At 39.2% G+C, this 19,972-nt stretch overlaps 1 protein-coding gene across 4 annotated transcripts in view; it reads right to left on the bottom strand.

The window, feature by feature from the left end:
* HIPK3 (homeodomain interacting protein kinase 3) overlaps positions 1-19,972 on the bottom strand; it is an 83,638-nt gene that overhangs the window by 19,371 nt on the left and 44,295 nt on the right. For all 4 annotated transcript variants that reach the window (XM_070383582.1, XM_070383583.1, XM_070383581.1 and 1 more), the window contains exon 3: positions 7,787-7,910. In XM_070383582.1, coding sequence (XP_070239683.1) covers positions 7,787-7,910 — 124 coding nt within the window. The remainder of the gene's footprint in view (positions 1-7,786; positions 7,911-19,972) is intronic.

Here is a 19,972-nt window from a genome sequence, read left to right on the forward strand (position 1 = left end):
AGAATCCACCTGCTAATGCAGGAGATGCGGGTTCAATTCCTGGGTCCGGACGATACCCTGGAGAAGGAAATGGCAACCTACTCCAGTATTCTTGACTGGGAAATCTCATAGACAGAGGAGACTGGCAGCTATAGTCCATGGGATCACAAAGAGTCAGACACAACTGAGCAAGTAACATTTTCAAGGTTATAATATGGAAAATAAAAAGAATATATCCACACACTGAGAGACTGAGGTTCACAAAGGGCGAAATGGCAAGAGACGAAATTGATCTTGTAGGCAAAGGGTTTTATCGATAGGTTAAGAAGCTTGATTTTAATCTCAGAGGTAATACTGGGAAACCACTGGAGAAACTGAAGAAATCTACACAGGAAATTGACAAGCTACTTGACTCAGTGACAAGTTAACCTGGGTAAATCAGGACTATGGGAACACTGGAGGGCGTGCATGCATCTATGACATGACCTATGTGTGCTTGGGTCAGTAGGGGAAGAGACACAAGCACAGATGAGCTCTCTCAGGAGGACACTGAAAAGCTCCAGCCTCAGGGCCTCTGAAGTTAATACCACTCTGTTTGAACACTCTTCCCCACGCATCTGTATGGCTGTGTTTTGCTTCCTTCAGCTCTCAGCTCAAATGTCACCTTATTCATGAGGCCTTCTATGACCCACCAATAAATAAGGACAAGCTCTCCCCTCTTCAGTACCCCTACCTCCCCTTCTCTGTTGTCTTTTTCTCCACAGTGCTTTTTACCATCTGACATTCTGCACATTTACCTTGTATTTCCTTATCCATTCTGCAGTAGAAGTAGGAAGGAGTCTGTTCTGTTTCCTTACATATACACCCATGACAGTGTCTGATACATAGTTGGCCCTAAAATAACTGTTCCCCTCAAATATCTGTTCCCCAACTCAACAACTGGGCAGCACAGGAAATAAACAGAGGCTTAACCCCTTGAAATTGTGTTTGAAAACACAGGGTTCTTTCTTTAAACCTAGAAGACAACTACTCTATCCTCTTCTGCATCTTCTATTACTTCTTCTCTATGAGATTTTTGCCCTCAACCTACAAAAATGTTTAATATCTTCCAGCCTAAAAACAAAAAACTCTCTTAACTATTTGAAACATTTAATTGAGTAAGTCTTAATAATCTATAGTTTCCTTTTCATTCTAAGCTCAACACACAACAATTAGAATTCTATTACTCTCACAAAACGATAAAGGTAAGTGATGTCCTGTCATTAACTGAAACATTTAATAGTTGAATATTAAACCTTATCTTACTTTAACACTATTAGCTATTATCTTTTCACTTAAAAAACTGTTCCTTTCATTTCCACATCATTCTTTTCTAGTTGTCTTCCTACTTCTTGGCACTCTTTAATTGCCTTCCCCCATAGCTTTATCTCTAATTCTATGTCTAAATATTTATCTCTAGCTCTGGAGATTTAACTGCTTAAGTGAAACTTTCCATCTGGAACGCCTTTCGGTACCTCAAAGTGAATACATTCTAAACTGATTTTTCTTAAATCTGTTAAAACCTCAGGTACTTCCCCTTTGGTGATCACTATCACAATGCCTGAATCAGAAACCTGAAATTGACAGAAACCTGGAATTGAGGCCTGACAAGTACCTCTCCCACATCACCCTCTTTCCAACAACCAAAACTCTTAACAATTTTATCTCATTTGTATTTTTCATAACTATCCCTCCTCTCCATTCCTCTTTCAGGTCTTCTTCAATTCTAGTTATACAGTCTCACAGTCTACAGCCTCCTAATTAGTCTACATGCCTCCCTAATGGGCTTCTCGGGTGGCTCAGCAGTAGAGAATCTGCCTGCCAATGCAGGAGACATGCGTTCGATCCCTGGGTCAGGGAGATCCCCTGGAGAAGGAAATGGCAACCCACTCCAGTATTCTTGCCTGGAGAATCCTATGGACAGACGAGCCTGGTGGGCTACAGTCCATGCAGTCCCCAACCCCATCCACTCATCCCCGATTCATTATTCACATTGCCAAGAACAAGAAATTGCTAACAGCCACTTTGGTAAAATGCAAATCTGATTGTTACTCTCTGTATAAAATTACTTTACTGCCTACGGGCTGGATTCCAAATCTCTAATTGTGGCATACAAGTCCCCCTGACCCCACCCCACTTTCTCTCTTCCCAGCTCTTCACACATTCCGTATTCCTGCCCTCTCCAGCACCTGCTGAACCCTGCATGAGCCAGTCTGTCTTGCCGAGATTGCTCTCTAACTCCTACTTATCACGTCCCTGTCCCTCTCCCTCCTTGCCACTTGACCAAGCCAACGTGCTAATCTTTTACTGTTCCTTCTTCGAGACTCAATTCAAGAAACTCTCCTTTGTAAAGCTCTCCCTAACCAAAACAGAGGCCATCGTCATCTTCTGTGCTACCACCACACCTAGAATATAGCAATTTTAATGTACTCATAACACAAAACAATTACTTTTACACGTCAGTTTTCCCTGCTAGACTATGTGCCTCCTGACAGTCTATGTTCATGTATCTTTGTATCTCCAATTTCACAAGAAATGGTCATTAAAATCTTCACCTTACAAGTTAGTTTCCTTTCATTAAAGCGCAGTGCCTTTCCCTCACTCGGCATCCCAAGTGCCTGAGTTCCTTGTTTTACGGAACGAGAAAATGGGAAGTGCCCAGATGCTGCATCAGAGTCTCTCAAAGTAGGGAAGGTGCTCAACATATCAATTTCAACAAACATACACAGGGCATTTATTATGACAAAGACATGCAGATTAATAGAATATGGTGTCACTCTTCAACAGCATTAATTCAGTAAAAGAGATAAATACTTAAGCCCATAACATGCAATTAAACTAGGACGTGCCATTATAAAGAAGAAAATAAAGTGCTAAAAGAACCCAATAGAGCAGTTAATATACCTTAGAGGTAGAGATAGCACTGAAAAAGCAGCAAACAAACCTGCAAGTTATTTTCGGTCCTAATGCCTGACAGTCATTTGAAGAGAGAGAACGTGTTCCACCTATCTGCCCCTCCCATCCCCAGTGGATGAAGGGCAGGGACTAGTCTTAGAAGCAATTTGCCTTGTAAACTCAACTAGAATTAAGCTAAGCAAATTAGATTTACAATGTCAGAAACATAAACTAAGAAACTCCAGACACCGTTGGCGGATGAGCTGAAGGGCATAAAGCAGAGCTAGAGTTTGATGACTATGCTAACGTAACCAGAGTAAGCAGAAAATCTGAGCAGCAAGTCAGAATCAGAACAGATAAAAGCACTTACAGAGCAGCTAAATTATACTCATGATCTAGCACCAAAGTGAGATTCTACCAATGCCTACTAATTCTTCTAAGTGTTGCTGTGAATCCAAAACCACCTTCAACTCCAGACTTCAAAAAATCCAGTCACAGTAAAGCTCATTCTTGGATTTATGTGACAGTCCACACATAAATGGGGCTGCCTTCACAGCTCAGCTGGTGAAGAATCTGTCTGCAATGCAGGAGACTAGGGTTCAATCCCTGGGTTGAGAAGATCCCCTGGAGAAGGAAATATCAACCCAATCCAGTATTCTTGCCTGGAGAATCCCATGGACAGAGGAGCCTGGCAGCTACAGTCCATGGGGTCACAACAGTCAGACACGACTTAGTGACTAAACCACCACCACCACACATAAATAAATGCACTCTATTTGAGGCTACTCGAGAAAGGCTCTTTGAGATCTGAATAGCGTGATGAAATAGAATTCCCTGAAGATTCTCACCCCACCCTGGAATTGAAATAGGGAGCTTTATTTTTCTTACGTAAGATATAATTTGATATTACCAAGCGTAATAAAATTTGAATATAAATTCAGGCTTTTAGCCATTGTGGATATGGTTCTATCTAAACTCTAACAAACATTCTGCAAGACCAATCAACATTTATCAAGTAAATACTGCCATTCATCCGTTAAAATATTATTTAATGTCCTGAACGATATTGACATTTTCCCAGTAAATAAAAGTCAAATTCAGTACATATAGCACGAGTGAGACAGTATGCTTACAATAAACACAGGAAGGGATCCAAAGCACAGTACCAATTCATGAGGCAGCCGTCTCTAAACAAACACAGTACATACAATTGTGTACGAACAGAAATAAATGCATATGAGAAAAATATAATGTAAAAAATGGTCAGTGGCAAGCTGTAGAATCCAAAATTCAAAGAAGTAATTGCCTGTGGAAGACTTCAAGAGATGACACAGACGATCAAAGGAACAGAACAGAAAGCTCATAATAAAGAATTAAAATAATCTGAATAGTTTTTCCTAGTGACTCAAATCTGGCCTTGAAGTATATAACTATAGGTAAAATGTTAACTCTCTTTCACCTCTGGAAAAAAACTTTGGGTTAGAATGTTAAATAAAGATTACACAAAAGACACATCAACAAGGGTTAAGAAAGATATTACAACACATTTCATAGAAGTCTTTATTTTTGTAAATGTTTCACATGCACTTAAAATACATGTAACCTACACTTTTGCATGCTGTATTGGGCATAGTGCTCTATGCCTGTATTAGCAGGTCAGCTTGGTTAATCATGTGTTCAAATCATTCATATTCTCACCGATTTTTTCTATCTATGTTCTCTATCAATTACAGAAAGAAATGCACTGTAAATCTCTACTTATGATTATGGGTTTGTCTCCATTTTTTTGGTTCTATCAACTTTGACTTATAATATTTTGAAGCTGTTGCAAGGGATATAAAATATAGAATTTCTGTGTTTGTGATGAATTGAATTTCCAAATTAATTGGCTGGGCTTCTGCTCTTTATAATCAATACTGATAATATTTGTAATATAAGAACACTCCTGCTGTTAAAAGCAATGTTATGATTAAAAGCAAAACAGAAGAAGAATATCTAGTACAACATACAATTTGAGAGAGAAATATTTGTACAAAATGTTATCACAGGGAAAAATCATAAACTAGCAGAGGCTGCTGGCTCCTTCCCTAGAACTCAAACCTGGAGACAGAATACCAGTGGAGGTTGATGAATTTGAGAAACTAATATAAAGACAGTGAAAACCCTCTTTGAGCGAGAACAGATTGGCAGTGGCAGGGTGGAGGTGGAGTCCGGAAGAGAGCTAGTGCCAGGGAGTCAGGGCAGACTGGAGCAGGGTTCAGCTGGACTCTTACTGCCCTGAAAGTATCATTATCCATGAAGTAGTGTAGAGGCAGTCGACTGCTAACAGCATAGCTTCTGGATTCAGACTACCTGTTATTAAACCTGCAAGTTATTAAACTTCCCCACACCTTGGCTTCCTCATCTATAAAACTTCATAGCGTTGTTGTAAATATTAAATGAGTTAAAGTGTTGACAGTTTCTGGCACATAAAAGAATTCAATAAGTATTAGTTAGTAATGTTACTACTACTGCCCACTGCACTGCCACTGAAAGGCAAAAAATAAGTAAAAAAAAAAAAATAGCAACAGTGCCTCAATTGGGTATCCAAGTATATCACAGTAGCTGATGCCTAGAACAGGAAACAGGTAACAGAGAGAAGCATGCCCTTTCACATCCTGATTGCTGCTGCTGCTAAGTCGCTTCAGTCGTGTCCGACTCTGTGCAACCCCATAGACGGCAGCCCACCAGGCTCCTCCGTCCCTGGGATTCTCCAGGCAAGAACACTGGAGTGGGTTGCCATTTCCTTCTCCAATGCATGAAAGTGAAAAGTGTCCAACTCTTAGCGACCCCATGGACTGCATGGATGGAGTTGGTTGCCATTGCCTTCTCCCACATCCTGATTAGATGACCATAATCCAGGGAGTTGAGGAAATTTTATGAAATTCAACCACATAAATAAAGTAAAAAAAAAACAACCAAAACAACAACAACAAAAATACCACTCACGTGAACATTTTAATGCAAAAATGCATTTCAGAGTCCAAAACCAATTTAGGATAAAAAATAAAAAATAAAACTTCAAATTAGGAAGACAAGGGATAGCCCTGAAAACAGGCATTTATCAAAACCAAGCAAGCATCATATTTGAAAATGAGTATGAAGTCTAAGACTGGAACAACAACAACAAAACCATCATTCTTATTGGTTTGCATACATTTATTTTGGAAAATAACTTTTAAAATACTAGGTTGATAACTGTGTAACTATTGATGCTGCATGCTAGTAACTTTTTTCAATTATTATGACCTTTTGGAATTAAAATAATACACATTCTGAAAATATTGTTAATCTGGATCAGATAACAATTTTTTTTCTCACTTTTGGCTTTTTTAAGTTTATTATTGATTTTAGAAAAACTGAATTTATAGGGTCCTTTTCAGTATCAACATGAGTTGTCCAAGACAACTATAAGGTCCAAATTCAGAGTAAAATAGCAAACCCATCTTTTTACTTCCACTAGCTGTGTACTGTTTCAGAGTACTACGCGCGCAATAAATTGTGGCCCACAAAGTCAAAGGTGCATTTCCAGCATCTGACAGGCTCCTCAGGACGTCAGCAGCTAAGGCGTTTCGGGACTTTTCAATCAGATCATTAATTCTCTCAAAACCAGTTAGCTTGGCATCTGAATCAAAGTTAATGACTGGGTTAAAAGATGAAAGAAGGTAAAAATCTATGGAAATTTTTACAGAAATGGTCTTTTAAGAGGTATGTTGAACAGGGAGAGGGAAAGTTAGAGTATTAAAAACAAAAACAAAAAACCTGGCCTAAAAGAAGTTTCATGGGTAGAAAGTCTTTGGAAGAGGATGAGATTAAAGTTAACAATAACATCTAATAATTAATATTAAATGATTTTTAGAGTCTCAGCAACATTTAAGTCACTAAATTAACTACCTCTCATATCCCCTTTTATGTAGAAAGCTAAACCCTAGAAATCAGCTATCTTGCTGGTTACGTCAGGCATGCTTTTAAAATGTTCTACTTCCTATTTTTTCATATCTAAAAGTTAACTAGTATATCATTTAAATAAAAATATAAGCCAAACAAAATTTATGTAACCCTTGTTAATTCTGACTAACATTTTTCACTAAAATAGGAGTTGAGTATGTATCTCTTTCTAATAAGGGAGGCATGCTATAAAACCCTTTCAAAAAGTGAAGAAAAGTACTTCAAACGACAATCTTGGTAATAAAAACCAAGAGAATAGCAACCAATATTGTCTATTAGCTTAAAAAGACTAATGAACATACCTGAAAACCACCATGAAAAGTGTGTAATGAGGTGCCTCGCTGGATTCTATGGAGAATCATTTCAAATAATCTTAAGCGAGACTTTCAGCACCATCAAAAACAGTGAAAAATACTAAAGAGGGTCAGGTGACTGAGTTATTTAAGACCAACAAAAGGTGCTGGCTTAAGACCAGTAGTTACGACACCTTTTATTTCTTGGGACAGGCTGACATTTCATCCATCACCAAAATCTGTCCCCCAGGCAAAGCGTTATTATTTAAATGGACATAGTCCAGCCTTGTGTATATATACCTACAATATAAAAATTGGGACTAAAAAAATTCTCCCAAGAGGTTTACAAAACTGGTTTTCAGGCATGTGGATTACAACTTTATGAAATTACAACTTTGTTCATGAAAACACTTTAAAAATCAAATTCTGTTTTGAGATCTTAAATTTCAATTCCATAAGATCCCTGGTTTTGCCATTTTATTCCAACAAGAGCTTCACATGTGCTGTATGCCTGGGGAAATGCATTCCTATAAGTCTATTGTTTTCCTTTACATTCTACCAACTCCACTGGATTATCATGACAGTTCTGTTACCTGGTCGTACTCCAAGGCTCCTGGGTAGAGAGGCCATCCAAGGAATAATTCTGCAATCACACATCCCAGTGACCACATGTCTATGGCTTCACAAAATGGCAACCCCAATATAATCTCCGGAGCTCTGAAATTCAAAAATTTAAAAAATGATTGTAAAATTATCCAATTCATCTGGTATTCAAAGAAAAGCTCATAAAATCAGAGAGAAATCATCTATTCACAGTAATTCACCATTTTTCATAACTCTTTCAAACCTAACCATAATCCTGAATTAAACTTAAAGGGATGCTATGAGTACAATGGGGAGCTTCCTTGGTGGCTCAGCAGTAAAGAATTCACCCACAGGAGATCCAGGTTTGATCCCTGAGTTGGGAAGATCCCCTGGAAAAGGAAATGGCAACCCACTCCAGTATTCTTGCCTAGAAAATCCCACAGACAGAGGAGCCTGGCGGGCTACAGTCCATGGGGTCACAAAGAGTTGGACACAACTTAGCAACGAATCAACAACAACATGAGAACAACACTGCTATGATGAAACATCTAAGTTTTATTAACATGACAGTAAAAGAAAAGAAAAAAAGGAAAAGCATAGATCTTGTTTTTTGAGATGACAGCAGAAGTACCACACTAGAAAGAGAACTGACAGATGATTAAACGCACACACCATGACATCAGAACTGAAAACCAGACACTGAAGATAAGACTCAAACCAAACCAGACCAAACCCCAAAGACTAACCAGGGATCTAGACCGAGGTATTACTTCAGAAGATAATAATAAAACTGGGTTATTTGTTCTCCAAAACAGACAAGACCAAGTTCACTATATTCTGCCTTAAAGGGCAGAAAAATACAGAGTACGTCAAAACAGTTAAAAAGCATTTTGGCACTTAAAAGAGCTTTGATTAACTGGAAAATGTATTCCGTGAAAGATACAATTCTCAGATAAATTATGTTGCTACTTCCATGACTCTCCCATAAGAAAATTAACATTCTAAGAGAAGCCTCACATACAGTTCTCTAATTCCAAAGTCATACAATCATGGTTATCCTGAACAATTTCAATGGTACAGAGAAGTTATAAAAACAGTACAATAAATACTTTTTCCTAGTCCACTTGAGAGTAATTTGCCAAATAATGGCATGTTTTGTATTTCGTACATACAAGATTACTCTCCTAATAATCACAATATAATCATCAAAGTCAGGAAATAAATACTGATACATTTTCACCAGCTAAGCCTTAGACTGCAAGTTGGGCCAACTGCACAGATAATGTCCTTCATGGCAAAAGAACCCAATTCTGAATCATGTACTGCATTTAGCTGTCATATCTCTTTAAGGCTTTTCCAACATGGAAGAGTCCCTCAAGTCTTTCCTTGATTCTATGACCCTGGCATAAGATATTACAGGCCAGTTATTTGTAGAATATCCCTTAGTATGGGTCTGTCTGACATCTTCTCATCATTAGATCCAGGTTATAAATCTTTGGGAGAAATGTTTGAAAAGTGACGGTTTTCCTCATTATATGCTAACAGGTGGTACAAAACTTTGCAGCACTACTGATAATGTTCACTTTGATTACTTGATAACACGGTATCTGATAGATTTCTTCACTATCAAGTTTCTTCTTTCCCCTTTGTAATCAAGTTTTTTGTGGGGCTTCACTTTGAGGCTGGAATCCAATTTCAATTTATCCATGTATTTACCTATGTAAGTATAATGGATTCCTATTTTATTCAATGGGTTATAATTCATTACTATTATTACTTATTCTGATGCTCTAAGTTTCCCAGACTTGACCAGTCGGAACTCCTTCAATGAACAACACAGGTCCTCATTACTAATGTGGTGGCACTGTTCCCAGGATCTCTCAGTATACTTATTTAATACAGTTTAAAAAATTCCTTCTGCCAGTTTTTTTTTTTTTTAAACTTAAGAGTACTGATTGTTATATCTCCTAATGCAGTGGTTCTAGATCTTGGCTGCACATTACAATTTTTGTGCTGGCCACACCCATACCAATTAAATCAGAAACTCTGAGGATGGGACAAAGGCATCAGTGGTTTTTAAACCTCTCCAGCTGATTCCAATATATGACACAAGTCAAGAACCAAAGCCCTAAGACTCGATAGTTAAACCCAATGGAAAGACGATTCCATCTCCTCCCTACAGTTCTTCTGTTCGAAATAAGTTCAAAAGATAAATTGTTTGCTACCATAGATTTAGAATCTGTCTATTGACTCTACTCCTGAATATCTCTGCTGTAATTAATATTTAAGATTCAATAGATTCTTAATCCACAGTACTTGTTAAAAACAAGTAAGTGTCATGGGGAGATGCTAAGAGGAATAAAAGAACCTTGCTGCTGCTGCTGCTGCTACCTCGCTTCAGTCGTGTCTGACTCTGTGCGACCCCATAGACGGCAGCCCACCAGGCTCCCCCGTCCCTGGGATTCTCCAGGCAAGAACACTGGAGTGGGTTGCCATTTCCTTCTCCAATGCATGAAAGTGAAAAGTGAAAGTGAAGTCGCTCAGTCGTGTCTGACTCTTAGCGACCCCATGGACTGCAGCCTTCCAGGCTCCCCTGTCCATGGGATTTTCCAGGCAAGAGTACTGGAGTGGGGTGCCATTGCCTTCTCCAAAAAGAACCTTAAAACATAGTTATAAAAAGCCTGCACTCTTCTGACTACTTAACTCTGTAACTGTGTAGATGTATACATGTAAATTATATTCAGATATAATCAAATGCTAAACTACTACAGAAAGGCTTACCCTAAATTATATTTATTATCATATTCACAAGATTTTATCCTTTTTTTGTTCACTAGTTTATACACAGAACATAGCAGAAAATATGCACTCAATAAACATTTCTTAAGTAAGTCATGCCAACACAGGTTGATTCACACAAAGGAAAGAAAGCATCAGTGTGAAATGTGGGTCTGAACTAGGCATCGGAAGAATAAAGGTCTAGGCAGAAAGAGAGAGAAATGAACACAAGAGTTTATAAAGTATATACTAATCTATACTTCAAAAGGTTCAAAGCAAAAGGCAGCTAGTTTCAAAAAGTATGGAGTAAATGAGATCAACTAGTAATAGTTAATCATGTATTAATTTGAATCCTAAAGACTTGCCAGTAAGACTAATAGAGCTATAGCTGTGTGTAAGGGCTTCATAGTTATTTTGAAATAATTAATACAAAAATTCACAAGACTTGAAATGGACTACTATAGAAAATTTCAACATTGTATTTGGTAATGCAAGAAAACTAACAAAATGATACTATTTAGGACATACAACTTAAAGAGACAAAAACTGCTTGAAATCTGGTCAACAATTAGAGTTCTGTCTTGTGGACGAAGAGTGATGAATTCTTTCTGCCATTTGCTACCATTTAGTGAGTGAGCTGGAGAAGGCAATGGCACCCCACTCCAGTACTCTTGCCTGGAAAATCCCATGGACAGAGGAGCCTGGTTGCAGTCCATGGGGTTGCTAAGAGTCAGACACGACTGAGCGACTTCATTTTCACTTTTCACCTTCATGCATTGGAGAAGGAAATGGCAACCCACTCCAGTATTCTTGCCTGGAGAATCCCAGGGATGGGGGAGCCTGGTGGGCTGCCGTCTCTGGGGTCGCACAGAGTTGGACACGACTGAAGCGACTTAGCAGCAGCAGCAGCAACAGAGAGTGAGCCACTTTGACCGTGATAAGAATACAGACTTATCTTTTTAAAAATCTTGATTACAAATTGTATAAAACCATTTCAAACACAAAATCTAAGATTCAAAAGTTATATTTAGGGAAGCAAACTCAAATATCTCATTTTTTAAAAAGAATTTTAATTGCAAATTTTATACAAATTCATTATGTATTATTGCATCAGTTTAAAATCCTGAGAAGCAGATGAGATGTGCAAAAAAAAAATTTCTTGGGGAGAAAATGTCTCTGAAGGATACAGAGGGAGATGAAGCAGGAGTAGGTGAAGAGAGCCTCAGACCTCGAGCAGTTCTGACAGCTGTGAAAGAGGGGCAAAGGAAGAATTAGAACTTCTATCCGACTGCAGTGCTGTTAAGAGAAGAGTCTTGGCAGGGTCAATGGGGAGTCTCGAGGCAAAAATTATCTGCTGGAGTAGGTCCCCATCAAACTAGAACAGCGTAGCTCTAGGGCCCCCAGTGTTTGGTCACTGGCTGGGAGCAGCCCAGAGGAATGGGCCTCTGCCCAGAACTGCTGCGTTATCTAACAGGCACAACAGGTGGAGGCTGGCAGCTAACTGCTCTTCACAGCAGGTTCTCTTGAAGTGGATCTGAACGCTGCCACAGCCATCTTCCCCAAAGCTTTTGTATTTTATTTTGTAAAACATAAATACCATAAAGAAAATGCAATATATTTCTTCACCAAGTCTGAGTCAAACGTACAAATTCTCTCCAGTTTACCACAGCATACCACAGAATGTTATATTTTCTGTATGCATCATCACATGTGAAAAAGTGAGGAAGCAACACCTTCAAGCATTTACAATCTAGATGAAACTGCCAGAGATATCAGAGCTCAGCCAGCCAGTCTTACAATACAATAAACTTTAGAAATCAAATTATGCACAAAACAATAATATACCCATCTGTAACTTAATGAATAAAGCTTAGTTTTCTGAATATATCTTAACTGGCTCTCAAATTATTTCTCTGGGCTAAATATACTTTTAAATATAAATGACCATAGCAGAAAGTCTGATTTATGGACGACTCTCCAAATAAACCTTGTGTTCTACACCTAAAGGAAATTCTTCCACTTCTTTTCTTATCCACCTTAACTCCCTTCTGAGCACCTGTAATGTGAGTGGTGTGCCAAGGGTACAGCAGGGAACAGACACATGTGTACTTCTGTAGACAGGCCAGGCGCACACTAAACACGTCCACTGGATGGAGAGCACAACTAAACCACTTCACCACTCTATAAATAGTAACACAATTAGAAGGCGAGTGTCAAATCCACAAACTCAAACATTTAGGTTATACGGTAAGAAAGGCTATGCATAAAATGCCATGTTTCCTTTTTTGCTATGTGACTAATAAAACTTATCAATATTCATTAAAACCAAGTCCTTTTTACTTTTCTAAAGCCCTGAAATACTGATATGAAATCTAGGTAAAGTGGGTAAGCTAAAAAAAAATTTTTTTTTAAGTGGGTAAACTAAACTCTGAATGATCTATGGGTCTTTTGCTAGAGAACTCAGAAAGAATGTTAGCAGTATATAGTTCAAATAAGAACATGGTGAAATACTGTCACTCAGAAAAGATGACTATTAATTGAACACTTTATTTCATTTTTATTTAAGTTGAAAATTCAATTACTGGCAGAGAAACCTAGCCCTGTTGGGAAAAAGGATGTCTCAGTTCAGGAACTCAATATGTCAAGTTTGAGGAACAGTTATATATTCTTATAAGAGAAAGATGCCCTGGGTTATCCTGGCAAATGCCATTAGGCTATGATCATGTGATGATTTCAAGGCCGTCAAGAAAGTGGTGACCATGATATGGCTCCTAACCTATTTTTTCAAATACAGAAAATACAATAGTTAGGCCAACTTGATTATTTAGCCTGCCTAATGTTTCTCACTAAAGTTAATAAAACTAGCATAATGCTGATATATTTCAGTTTCTTGAGAGTTTAGTGACAGGAACAACCCAGGTCTAGTTAAGTCTAGAACACTGATCAAGTAATTTCTGAAATGACAAAACTAAGGGCCAGACTCTAATGATGCTGTCAGGGATATAACTCAGTAAAAATGAGAGCTACAGTTATCCTGGCTTCTTTCGATGATACTCCTCTGGTGGTGGTGGTTTAGTCACTAAGTCGTGTCCGACTCTCAAGACCCCATGGACTATAGCCTGCCAGGCTCCTCTGTCCATGGGATTTTCCAGGCAAGAATACTGGATTGGACTGCCATTTCCTTTATATACAAATATACAACTACAGGCTTCGCTCTACTTTTGACAATAAGAAGACACCAAAGAAAAGCAACACAAACTTGGAAAAGGTAAATAAATGGTAAACTCAATAAAGATAAAAATAATAAAATTAAAACAGTCTTCCTTGAGGTAGGTGATACAGAAGCTATTTCTAAAAATAAACAGTTTTATTAAGACATAATTCACATACCATACCATTTATCTGTTCAAATGGTACAATTCAATGGCTTTTAGTATATTCACAGAATTATACAACCATTACCCCAATCAATTTTAGAACATTTTCATCACTATCAAAAGAAGTCCTTTATCCATTACCAGTCACTCCCCATTTCTTCCAAACTTCTCCATCCCTGCTGCTGCTAAGTCACTTCAGTCGTGTCCGACTCTGTGCGACCCCATAGACGGCAGCCCACCAGGCTCCCCCGTCCCTGGGATTCTCCAGGCAAGAACACCGGAGTGGGCTGCCATTTCCTTCTCCAGTGCATGAAAGTGAAAAGTGAAAGTGAAGTCATTCAGTCGTGTCCGACCCTTAGCGACCCCATGGACCGCAGCCCACCAGGCTCCTCTGCCCATGGGATTTTCCAGGCAAGAGGACTGGAGTGGGGTGCCACTGACCACCCCAAATCTCCTTTGTCTCTAGATCTGCCTTTCTGGACATGTCACACAAATGGAATGGCACAACCTGTGATGTCTTATGGCGAGCTTCTTTCACTTGGGGTTCAACCATGTTGCTCATGTACCAGCACTCCTTTTTTATTGCAGAATGATGTTCCATTGTATGGGTATACCAAACTTACTTATCCATTCATGGATATTTGGGTTGTTTCCAGTTTCCAGCTACATGAAAAATGAAAAGTTAACCAGGAAAAGCCATGCCACCTCACCAGGCTATTGAGCAAGAATGTACTCCAGGGCTGAAGAAGGTCAGAGCAGAAAAGCTATACACCAAAAACAATCACTTTCTCAGAGAACTGAATGGTACAGGAAGAAAATGCCTTTGATGAAATATATATCCAAAAGGGGAAACAGGGGGCTAGTGTTAAAGAAACTGCTGATTTTTCATTGCAGCAGGCTTTACAACTGAGCTAATCTTGTGCTACACCTCTTTTTCAAACCTCTAGGGCACTGAAAAATAATAACAGTAACAACTTCTTGACCATCTGCTGGGAACCCAATATAAAAAGAGCATGGGGTCATGGGTAAATTTAAGGGTAAATTTCATAAGACTGTTTTGCTATAGTGCTACTATGCAGAAAGTTCTGGGAAGACAAGTCTTTGAGTCTGGTAAGGATGCATGACTTCAAACAATGAAAATCATCCAGAGAGAGCTAGATTTTAAACACTTTAGACACCTAGCAATCCCACCATTTACCCAAGCCTTAGTATTTTCATTTTTGAAATGGGTTTTACTGATGCAGCATACTCTGAAAATTATCTAAAGGACTAGGTAAAAGAATCTGTGTAAAATGTAAAACAGCATATACATTTACAAATTTATTCATACTCCCACTGTCCTAATTCACACCTCCTCTCTTCTCAAACCATCACCTCCTCCCTATCCCCATTCCTGACTGTTGTCCTTGCATCCAACTTTATTTGGCGGGGGTGGGGGGATATCTGAAAGAAAGTTCTACATTCTCACCACCACATCTACTAGCCCACTTGCATCTGTCAGCACTTTTATCTAAGGCAGCCATGCTCACTCACTGAAGTACACCATTCCACCAATTTCCCAGTCTCTCTCATCACCAATCTCTCCCTCCCTTCTTCCCTCCCTCCCTCTCCCCAACCCCCAACATAAAGATATGACTGTTCCCATATCTCCCATTTTGAGAAAAAAGAAAAAACGTTCTTGTTTACATACCCTCCTTCAGCCATCATCCGTTTCTCTGTTCCCCCTTAAACCAGGCCTTCTTAAAAGCATTATTAAGAAAAGCTGCCTCCAACTCTGCCCCTGTCTTGAACTCAACTCTAATCAGGCTTTCATTACCCCATCATTCCACCAAAATAGCTCTTGTCAAAGTCACCATCATCCACTGCATTGCCACATCCTTGATTTATTTGGCTTGCAGCATCTGACACAGTTGACTGTGCTCTCCTGCATTAAACAGTCTGCAGTTGACTGCCAGGACATCACTCTGCTCTCTTTACCTCACCAGCACTCCCTTCTCAGATTCCTTTCCAGTTCCATCTCATTTCCACAGCCTTTAAATTCTGGGCTGTCCCAAGGCTGCCTTTAGATACCTGTCTTCTCTACCTACATTCACTTCCCTTAGGTGACCTCATACAATCACACGGTTTTAAATATCACCTTTATTCTTAAACCCAAATGTGCATCTCCAAACCAGATGTCTCTCCCCCAACTTTAGACTTCCCTATCCAACTGTCTACTCAATATCTCTTACTGTCAATTATTAGATATCTCAAACTGAACATGTTCAAAACATCTGCACAATTCCCTCCAACCCACTCTTCCTCCAGCCTTCCCAATCTCAGGAAATGACAACTCTATCCTAATTTCTCAGGCACATAACTGGTGTAAGAATCAAATCTGACTCTCACTTTTCACAACTATCAGCAAAGCCCACTGACTTTATCTTCAAAACAGATTCAGAATTGGACCATTTTGCCCCACCTTTACTGCTAAAACCACAATCCAAGCCACCAGCATCTCTTGCTGCAAGCTTCCTAACTGTTCTTGCTTCTGCCCTGTCCTCTACCACCTACTCTCAACTTAGCAGCCAGAGTGATCCACTTAGTACACAAGTCATGCCACATCACGCTTCGCCTCAGACCTCCTAGCAGCTTCTTCCTGCCTCACAGTAAGGCCAAATTCTTCACAATGATCTATACAAGGTCAGACGGGATTCTGCCCTCAGGAAATCTATTTAACATTTCCTACCATTATCCCATTTGCTTGCCCTGATCCACCTGTACAGGCCTCCTTACTGATTCTAATCATAGTTGCTGCCTCCAAACCTTTACATTTATCTAGGAGAAGGTTCCTGGCAGAGGGGAACGCAAGACGCGATCTCTGCATTCTTATTTTGTGTTTCTGTCCAAAGACCTGATAGGAAGGCTTTCCTTTACCACCTTAAACAGAAGGGTAAGCCCCTGCCAGCACGCATACTTCCCGCTCCTCCTTTATCTTGCTTTACTGTTCTCTATAGCACCTGCCACCAACTGATAGGCTTCCTTATTACGTCTTCCCCTCCCCTACTAGAATATAAAACCATGAGGGAAACAACTTTAATTCTTTCGATGCTACATTCCCAGCACTGAGAATACTGCCTGGCATATAGCAGGTATTCACTTATCCATTTGTTCAATGAATTAATTGATCAAACAGTGGAAGCTGTCAGCATTCTGTTATAAATATCTTTATTAAATACATGAGCCAAAGAGGTATCAACCAAGAGACTCTGACATGCTAGCCACTTCACATTAGGGACAATTGAAATGTTTTGATTATAAAATAAAAGTCAACACCATTTACTGAGCTTTAATAGCGGCCAACATCACAGAAATAATTTTTAAAAACATTATCTCACTTAAATAATTTTTAAAAACATTATCTCACTTAAAGAAGATGTTCTAAAAATAGATTTCTGCCTTGTTCTGTTTCAAGATCAAAAATGCGGTAAACAAAATGTTCCACATAAAACAAAAGAACCCCTCAACTGAGTACAGTTAATCCACAGAATCATGAGAAATAATAAATCGTTTTTGAAGCAATTAAGTTTTGGAGCCGTCACCCAGAAACAGATAACTGATACAGTACCCAAAGTTACCCAGAAAGCAATGGAACTGAGACTTCAAATACCTTATTCCAAAAACCTTTCTCTATACTATACCATCTCAATGATAAAATTTTGTGACTGAAAGAAACACAGAAAGCCAAACAGGAAACCTAGAAACAGACACCAAAGCTACTTTTAACAATTCAACTAAAGTTATGTTCCAGCTTTATTTTCCACAAAATAAGAGGATACTAGGATTTCCTGGTGGCTCAAAAGGTAAAAGGTCTGCCTGCAATTCAGGAGACCTGGGTTCAATCCCTGGGTCAGGAATATAGCCTGGAGAAGGAAATGGCAACCCACTCCAGTACTCTTGCCTGGAAAATCCCATGGATGGAGGAGCCTGGCAGGCTAAGTCCATGGGGTCCCAAAAAGTCAGACACAACTGAATGACTTCACTTTCTTTCTAAGAATATACTAACTGACCTATGTTTTCTAATAGTTCTATGCCTTTTTTGATTAGTCTTTAGCTTTCTAGGACAATCTAATTTAAGAAGTATTATGCTGCCATTTTCTAAACCCAGTTTTCACTCAGTATAAATCCTTTAAACAGCATAAATCCTTTAAAATACATATAAGGACAGCAGTAACATCAAGCAAAAACAGTCAGCAAAAAGAAGACTGGGAGTTGACTGTGGCTCAAATCATGAACTCCTTATTGCTGAACTCAGACTTTAATTGAACAAAGTAGGGGAAACCACTAGACCATTCAGGTATAACCTAAATCAAATCCTTTACGATTATAACAGTGGAAGTGACAAATAGATTCAAGGGATTAGATCTAACAGAGAGTGCCTGAAGAACTATGGATGGAGGTTCATGATATTGTACAAAAGGCAGTGATCAAGACCATCCTGAAGGAAGAGAAATGAAAACAGACAAAATGGTTGTCTGAGGAGGCCTTACAGAAAGCTGTGAAAGGAAGAGAAGCAAAAGGCAAAGGAGAAAAGGAAAGATATACCCATTCAGTTCAGTCGTTGTGTCCAACTCTTTGTGACGCCATGGACTGCAGCACGCCAGGCCTCCCTGTCCGTCACCAACTCCTGGAGTTTACTCAAACTCATGTCCATTGACTTGGTGAAGCCATCCAACCATCTCATCCTCTGCTGTCCCCTTCTCCTCCCACCTTCAATCTTTCCCAGCATCAGGGTCCTTTCCAATGAGTCAGTTCTTCGCATCAGATGAATGCAGAGTTCCCATTTGAATGCAGAGTTCCAAAGAATAGCAAGGAGAGATAAGAAAGCCTTCCTTAGTGATCAATGCAAAGAAATAGAGGAAAACAACAGAATGAGAGACTAGAGATCTCTTCAAGAAAATCAGAGATACCAAAGGAACATTTCATGCAAAGATGGGCACAATAAAGGACAGAAATTGGACCTAACAGAATCAGAAGGTATTAAGAGGTGGCAAGAATACACAGAAGAACTATACAAAAAAGACCTTCATGACCAAGATAATCACGATGGTGTGATCACTCACCTAGAGCCAGACATCCTGGAATGTGAAGTCAAGCGAGCCTTAGGAAGCATTACCACGAACAAAGCTAGTGGAGGTGATGGAATTCCAGTTGAGCTATTTCAAATCTTAAAAGGTGATGCTGTGAAAGTGCTGCACTCAATATGCCAGCAAATTTGGAATACTCAGCAGTGGCCACAGGACTGGAAAAGGTCAGTCTTCATTTCAATCCCAAAGAAAGGCAATGCCAAAGAATGCTCAAACTACCACACCATTGCACTCCTCTCACACGCTAGTAAAGTAATGCTCAAAATTCTTCAAGCCAGGCTTCAACAGTACGTGAACCATGAACTTCCAGATGTTCAAGCTGGTTTTAGAAAAGGCAGAGGAACCAGATATCAAATTGACAACATCCGTCGGATCATCGAAAAAGCGAAAAACATCTACTTCTGCTTTATTGACTATGCCAAAGCCTTTGACTGTGTGGATCACAACAAACTGTGGAAAATTCTTAGAGATGGGAATACCAAACTACCTGATCTGTCTCCTGAGAAATCTGTATGCAGGTCAAGAAGCAACAGTTAGAACTGGACATCGAACAACAGAATGGTTCCAAATCGGGCAAGGAGTACTTCAAGGCTGTATATTGTCACCCTGCTTAATTAATTAACTTATATGCAGAGTACATCACGAGAAATGCTGGGCTGGATGAAGCACAAGCTGGAATCAAGACTGCCAAGAAAAATATCAATAACCTCAGATATGCAGATGATACCACACTTATGGCAGAAAGCAAAGAACTGAACAGCCTCTTGATGTCAAGTGAAAGAGGAGAGTGAAAAAGTTGGCTTAAAACTTCTCAACATGCAGAAAACTAAGATCATGGCCTCTGGCCCCATCACTTCATGGCAAATAGATGGGGAAACAATGGAAACAGTGACAGATTTTATTTTGGGGGGCT

This window comes from Bos mutus, chromosome 15, assembly GCF_027580195.1.
Source record: "Bos mutus isolate GX-2022 chromosome 15, NWIPB_WYAK_1.1, whole genome shotgun sequence".
NCBI lineage: Eukaryota > Metazoa > Chordata > Mammalia > Artiodactyla > Bovidae > Bos > Bos mutus.